The following is a 7,500-nucleotide window of genomic DNA, read 5'->3' on the forward strand; positions in this document are numbered from 1 at the left end:
TTATGGAACATGCTGTTTACTCACGGCAGCTTCAGGTACACCTGCATCTACTACATCTGAGCGATTCAATGCTATTTCAAATAATTACTTTATTAAAAAAAAAAAAACAATCATGATGTGCTATATATATCACTATATTGACAGTTACTATGGTACCCATTATGTCATTGGATGCTCATCTACTTCGGTAAGTGACAAAAATAAAATAAAATAAAATAAAAAAATAACTTAAACTATATTTGGAAAGCAGGAAGTGAACAAATTCTTCTTCCTACTTTTAATAAAAATAAAAAAAACTTAAACTATATACCGAAGTACAAGGTGCATTATTTAAAAAAAACCCAAAACCTTAAACTGTATTATGGAAAGCAGGAAGTGAACAAATGTTACTGTTACTGATTGTAAAAGTACCAGATGGAGGGGTAGAATTTAATAAGCTTTGCTTCTTCCTACTCCTTTTGGACGTGTGGAACTGTGAACTGATTATGGGATGCACTCAATTGTAATCTGATGCATGTTCAAATGAAATAAAACCATTACCATTACCAATAATGTTGACATAATACCTATTTGACTGTGCTAATTTAGGTTAGTTTTTGACACCATTCATTTATTGGCTGTTTAGTTTTTGCATGTTTTGTGCTCAGTGTGGTGAATTGTGTGGTCACAGTATGCCGGGTTATTTAAATCCCGACCAATCACAGAGGTGTTGATGCAACTCCACAATTGAAAAGAGCATGTTTGGTGCAGTTTTAAGACAAAACAACGGCCAAAATGTAAAAAGAAATTGTAAATAGTTCATGGTGTTATATTTGTAAAATATTTCATGTAAAACAACTTTTTGGGGTTCTTTATGTTGTATAAACATTTTGGCTAAATATATGGATACATTTGTGACGGCTTTAGAAAAATGGCTGGAGTTAAATGAGTTGATCTTGACTTGACTATTCTTCAGTTTTCAGCACCAATTGAAAATATCTGCAGTATCCTTTGCTGTTTGGACACTTGAATTGCGGTTGTACAGTTTTTTGAACGCTACACTTTTTGTAGGATTTCATTTTTCAGCTAAAAATTTAACCCAAATTTGGCCTTGGTTCTTAAAAACTCAGTTATCATATACAATTGAGCCTGACTAACTATATATAGATATTTAAGTCTTTGGTACGTTGAATCTTGTGGTATTAATAAAGATGCAGACTACTCCCAGTTTGTTTATTCAGCCATTCAATACCAAATATTTAATTTACGCAATACTCCAATACCCTGCAGGGCACATTCATTTGACAAATTCAAATAAAATGCAAAATAGTCTGTTGGCTGAATCAACAATAAGTTCCATCTTGGTAAAGAAAGAACACAAGGAGGTTGATTTTACAAAAGGGGATGATTAAAGATCAAGATCAATCAATCAGGTGTTGGTGTGGATCTCCTCCTCTCTCTCGCCACCCTCTTTAATCCATGCCGTCTTTGCTAACATTCATCATTTATCAATATTTTGCATTGTTTTATGCTCTTTAAAAAATATTATTCTCCATAAAATTGATTTTTGTTGATATTTTGGGGGTCTGGAATTAATTATTATTTTTTTATATTACTGATGTTCCCTTGCCACATTGCTGTCCGGATTTTGCGTCTCACTTTTTATAAATCATACTGTTTTGTCTTGAATATGGCCTATTAGTTTTTTTTTTATACAAATCTTAAGCAAATCGTGCATTTTTTTCAAACGTAAAAATTGTGGGATGATCTAAATTAAAAATGAAAAGAATTAGGAATACGCATACAAATTGAGAATGTAATCTTCTACATTGGTCACTAGGTGTCAGTAATCACCAGACTTGAACAAGAAGCGTTTATTGCAGTTTTAAATGACCTCACAACAAGCACAATAATATATAACATAATAATCATAATAATAACACGGATTAGTGTTGTGGCCATAACCGTGACAAACTTTATTTTTTATTTATGTATCTACGATATTCACTTATCACGGTCGGTTCTGGAACCAAAAACGACGATAAACAAGGAGGTATTTTCTTTCCTATGGAAAATACATTAGATATGTTTGCAATAAACGGGAGTGACACTCCTTCCAGTGACCTTCAGGCGATGCTGCATGTGAGTGTGTATGTGCTGGCTTGTGCACACCAAACATATTTGCACATAGATCTCACATTTCAGCTCTTTGTTGTGAGTGGTAGGACATGGCTGCTGACAGAGCAGTTTCACTGAGGTGTGATGATGAAAGATAGTAGAGTGCTGTTGGAGGGACGGTAACGGCATGAGGCCAAACTAATGTTTGCGTGAACAAAAATGTACCCGTTTGAGCAAACTAATTCGGACATTATCAGCAAAATGTAATCTATAATATATATATTTTTTAATCCCGACCAATCACAGTGTTGTTGATGTAACTCCACAATTGAAAAGAGCATGTTTGGTGCAGTTTTAAGACAAAACAACGGCCAAAATGTGAAAATTGTAAATAGTTCATGGTGTTATATTTGTAAAATATTTCATGTAAAACAACGTTTTTGTGTTCTTTATGTTTTATAGACATTTTGGCTGAATATATACGAATACTTTTGTGACGGCTTTATAAAAATGGCTGCCGTTGAATGAGTTAATCTTGACTTTGTACTTGGCATACTAGTTGTCGCCATGCTTTATCATGATTCAACAGAATTTGTGTTTGTGCACCTCCATGGCCTAATTTATGACCTTACCATAACATTAGGAATGGAGAGTAGAGCAGAAGGAGAGAAAGTGAAGTAAGAATAGAGCATTCAACTGCTCTATTACTTCCATATTTCATTTTTTTCATAACAAAAAATCTTCTTTTTGGCTTTAAACATCCAGAATTAGCATGTCCCTTGCTTTCATCTCCATGATGTGACAATAAAAGCTTTGGAGCAGTCACTGCCTCAGGATGGTAGGCTTTGGGTCTTCACAAAGACCCCCGTGACCGCCCCCCTCTGCATACTAATGCATCCCTTTTTTCGAAGTTGTTGCTCTTTTTGATCCTTTTGGCTGGTATTGCAAGGCCACGGCTTCTGTGTTGTTTTTCAGCCTTTTCTTGCACGGACACTTTGCCATGTGGCACCATGTGTTAAAGCTTCTGTCAGGTGTGTGTGTTGTAGGGGTGGGGGGTGGAGGGGGGGGTGTAACTGCCGCTCACCACAGTATTGGCACAGACCCTTGTTGCCCAACTGCTTCCAACCGCTGTTGGAGTGGGATTTACTTATCAAAAAAGTGACAGATTAATTGCAAATTATATTTTACATAGGATTGTATATTTAAAATAAGTATATAATGATATCATAGTCATTGTAGTTATTTGCTTACACATTGATTTTTTCTTCATAATGCATACAAACATGTTGCAACACAAGGAGGAAAACTTACGACACAAGCAGTGGAATCAGTACACTGAGTTCCCCAACAAAGTCCTTCCTTTTTTAACACTTAACCAGTGGAACAACTTAATACCATGTGACCATAGTGAGCACATGAAGCAGTATAATGGCATGCATTATGAATGAATGCAGTCTAATACAACAACACACTTTCAAAAAATACAAATTTGGGAGATTCTTTTTTTACGACTGCATTATTGGTCAGAATTTTTTTTGTCATAACTTTGATTAATTTTCTTGATTAACTATGCAAAGGTACAGGAGTGCATGGTGGAATTAAAGAGACTTTCATGAACAACACGTGCATCTCAGGCATAATAATGGTGCTCACTCTAAGTAGTGATAATTATAATCCATACTAGTATATGATATACTACAAGTATATCATGTTTAATTTCTATAACTTTGGCTCATGCAAGTAAAATTTTTGCAGAAATGTAATTTTTTCTTGCCTTTTTTTGAATGACTGATGACATGCTTGTCTTTTCTGAGCTCAGCAAGCAAAACAGTATTATTGTGATTTACTGGTTGCCATGGTAACAGAGTTTCACATACCTCAAATAGAGGGTAGATGAGTTTCCACTGTGTCATTGCTCGTGGTGTTTGTGGGAAAAGCAACAATGTGGTGTGTTAATAATAAGATAAGGTAAGCAGAAACTTCAATACGCTCGTTCTGGAATCGCAGCGAATATTAACAGCAGTCATTATGGCTTATGAAGATGAACATGGAGAACTTAAAATACTCAGTTACAGTTGCCCGTCTTGTACTGTTTGGTATTTCCCAACCGTGTGGCTTTCACTTGCTTATTGGAAACTCCCTTCGAGCTCGGTGTGATCAATGCGGCCACATTCTGCTGCCTGGTCTTTCATTTTATTCTCTTGTTTGACATACTTTTCATTTTGGATGGTTTGAACTGATGGAAGTCATTTCCCACTTCCCACATCCTGTTAAAGTCCATTTAGGGATTTAATTATTCTGACAATCAAGCTACTTGTGTCGGGTGTCTTTCTTGAGGGTTGGGTTGTGTGTGTGTGTCGGTCCCAGAGGACTTAGACACATGATTCTTCCGTTTTTTTCCCATGCTAACATTGTCAAACACAAACATCAATCCATGGAACATGCCATGGCTGTACCAAATCTATTATTTGCATATTATCCACTGAAAGGGTTCTCATGGTGCATGACAGGTTTCCATGCATGTGACATCTGAGATTCATGTACTGTATTGCAAACAAGCTAATAAAAATTCAATGGTACAAAACAATGGAAATGATTTGCTTCTGTTTGTTTGTTGCTTCCTTTATTTCTCCATATTTTACATTGACTATGAATATTGTTCTTTGTGCTTCTTCCCCTTATAGTTAATTCTCGCAGCTGCAGCTACGCTGGAGTGTTTCTTGTCGAGGGAGAACATCGTTACTCTCTGACCTTTGACAATGCTGAAAAGGTTTGCAAGCAGCTGGAGAGCACAATGGCAAGTCCGGACCAAGTCGAGCAGGCCTTTCATAAAGACATGGAAACCTGCAGGTACGTTATTATTATTACGTTATGTTGCTATTGTGACAAATGTTGACCGTGTTGGTGCTGATTTTATGGTGCGTTCATGAACACTGAACTTAACTGAGGCAAGTGAGGCCTGCAGTTCTTGCTGTTGTGGGGTCTTTTGGGACTTTTTGGATGAGTCATCACTGTGCTCTTGGGGTAATTTTGGTTTTCCGGGGATGGTTGACCCCTGTTCCATGTTTTTACCATTTTTGGATAATGGCTCTCACTGTTTCCCAAAACTTTCAAAATGGCTTCATAATCTTTTCCAGATTAATCTCAGTTGTTTTTTTTACAGGAGGGAGATCACTTTTTCACACAGGACCATGTAGGTTTTGATTTTTTTTTGCCTGAATAATAACAAGTTTCATTTAAAAACTGCATTTTAAAGGACTGGACTCCTATAGAGCAGCTACACACAATAGCCCGCACAGAAAGCTTTCTAGATCTTCCAGATTCGGCACCTCTCACTGCAGTGTTTTCATGGACTTCCTGCTTCCAACCCAAACAAACTGTTTTCAAAATTTCCTTCACCTCAGGTCTTCCTCTAGGTACGCCCAATCCGCTGTGATTGGTCACACTCCCAAATGCTCCCAAGGGTTTCCAGATACGTTGTTCCATAATCTGCAGCCCATATGCGGACGTTCGGACTGCATTGATGTCACTAGAACTTGGTGTTAGAAAACCAAAACTTATACAAAACTTCTTTAAACCTTAGTATCTGACACTTTGGCATAGTTTAAGACAAGAATACCATATTATAGCAACATTTATAGGTTGGAAAATTCGACAAAGCAAAATAGGTCGTCTTTAAATTTGATGATCTGGAACATTTAAGTCTGACAAATATGCACACACACACAAAAAAACCTGTTTTTCACAACACGATATGTCATTGTGTAAAAATGTGATCCTTAAATTAGTCACAGGCACCATCACACCACAGCTATGCATCATACTGTTGCTATGTTTTGGAAATGTTTTTGGTGTACTTTTGGTGTTTTATTTTGTAAAAATGGTGAGTTACCAACTACAAGTGTAGATGACCTACAAGGAAAAGTATTATTTTGCATTTTATTTACTTTTTCAACAACAATGTGATATACCCCAAATTAGTATTTCTGACAAACTAATATAGTTAAGTCATAGAATAGAAAAAAATAAAGTCAAAATATGACCAAAATTTTTTTTTTTTTTTAGAAAAATGTTTGGAATGTATTGCTGTTGGTACTAACAATGTAACTAACATAAAAATTTTTTTTCAATTTTTCAGCATACAATCACTTCAAACTATCCCTGAACTGTGTTGCTGATCAACACTTTGAGTCTTAGTGTGTCTCTTCTGTCAGTGGTCGACAACCTGCGGCTCCTGAGAGTACCCCGTTTAATGGCCAATTGAAAAATATAGAAAGATAGGACATTTTCATTATAAAAAAAAACCCCAAAACTTGATCACCCTATTCATCAAATCTTCTTGTCATCCAAGAATCCAACAAAACAAACATAACACGTCAAATATTTCTGCTTTTTAGGAACGGCTGGATCAGCAACATGAGCATCTCCATTCTTAGACACACACACCATGAAAACTGTGCAATGAACACAACTGGTTTCATCATCGATCCTCGTGAAGACCCAGAAGAACTTCATGATGCCTACTGCTTCGATGATACAGGTTTGTTTATTGGCGCGTAATTCTACATTTAATTTAAGATTTGTCAGATCATGGACCCAATCACGTGCATCGTCCCGTCTTGTTAGTTCACTCAATCAACAAGTCTCAATCAACCATGATTTTAAAAGAAGAATTCCTCACATATTGATAATTTACCTCTGATTGGCAAACCATTATCTATTCTCAATTTTTATCTCTGCTGTTTTCTGTCCACATACCAGTGGGCCCTGAGAAGAACTGTGATAAGGCGTTTGACAGAAGTCAAGGTGAGCAATACACAACTTTTTTGAGATACACCCAAAAGCTTTCAAAACATATCCACTCAACTGGTTCACGAATGTGAAATCATGAAAACATTTCCTCTACTCATATGACAGAAATTCTAATTATTTTGATTATACGTCATTAGTGAGAATTTATAAACAGGCAAAGATATGGTCTGTAGATAAATAGCCCAAAAATGTACATACATACAGCAATTCAATGGCAATGTAATTGTCTTATAGTAATGGTAATGGTAATGGTTTTATTTCATTTGAACATGCATCAGATTACAATTGAACGCATCACATAATCAGTTCACAGTTCCACATGTCCAAAAGGAGTAGGAAGAAGCAAAGCTTATTAAATCCTACCCCTCCATCTGGTACTTTTACAATCAGTAACTGTTACATTTGTTCACTTCCTGCTTTCTTAATATAGTTTAAGGTTTTATTTTTTTAATTTTTATTTTTATTTTTATTTTTATTTTTATTTTTATTTTTATTTTTATTTTTATTTTTTGTCACATACGTGACATACAGTGATATGAGCATCCAATGCCATAATGGGTACCATAGTAAGTGTCAATATAGTGATATATA

At 35.7% G+C, this 7,500-nt stretch overlaps 1 protein-coding gene across 4 annotated transcripts in view; it reads left to right on the forward strand.

Moving 5' to 3' along the window:
- The window catches only part of cd44b (CD44 molecule (Indian blood group) b), a 14,481-nt gene that overhangs the window by 1,630 nt on the left and 5,351 nt on the right, over positions 1-7,500 (forward strand). For 3 of the 4 annotated variants that reach the window (XM_058076511.1, XM_058076512.1, XM_058076510.1), the window contains exons 2-4: positions 4,782-4,947; positions 6,495-6,637; positions 6,859-6,903. In XM_058076511.1, coding sequence (XP_057932494.1) covers positions 4,782-4,947; positions 6,495-6,637; positions 6,859-6,903 — 354 coding nt within the window. Of the gene's footprint in view, positions 1-3,993; positions 4,066-4,781; positions 4,948-6,494; positions 6,638-6,858; positions 6,904-7,500 lie in introns of those variants that run through there. The other variant, XM_058076513.1, reaches the window with a different exon arrangement.

Source organism: Doryrhamphus excisus, chromosome 6, assembly GCF_030265055.1.
Source record: "Doryrhamphus excisus isolate RoL2022-K1 chromosome 6, RoL_Dexc_1.0, whole genome shotgun sequence".
Lineage (NCBI taxonomy): Eukaryota > Metazoa > Chordata > Actinopteri > Syngnathiformes > Syngnathidae > Doryrhamphus > Doryrhamphus excisus.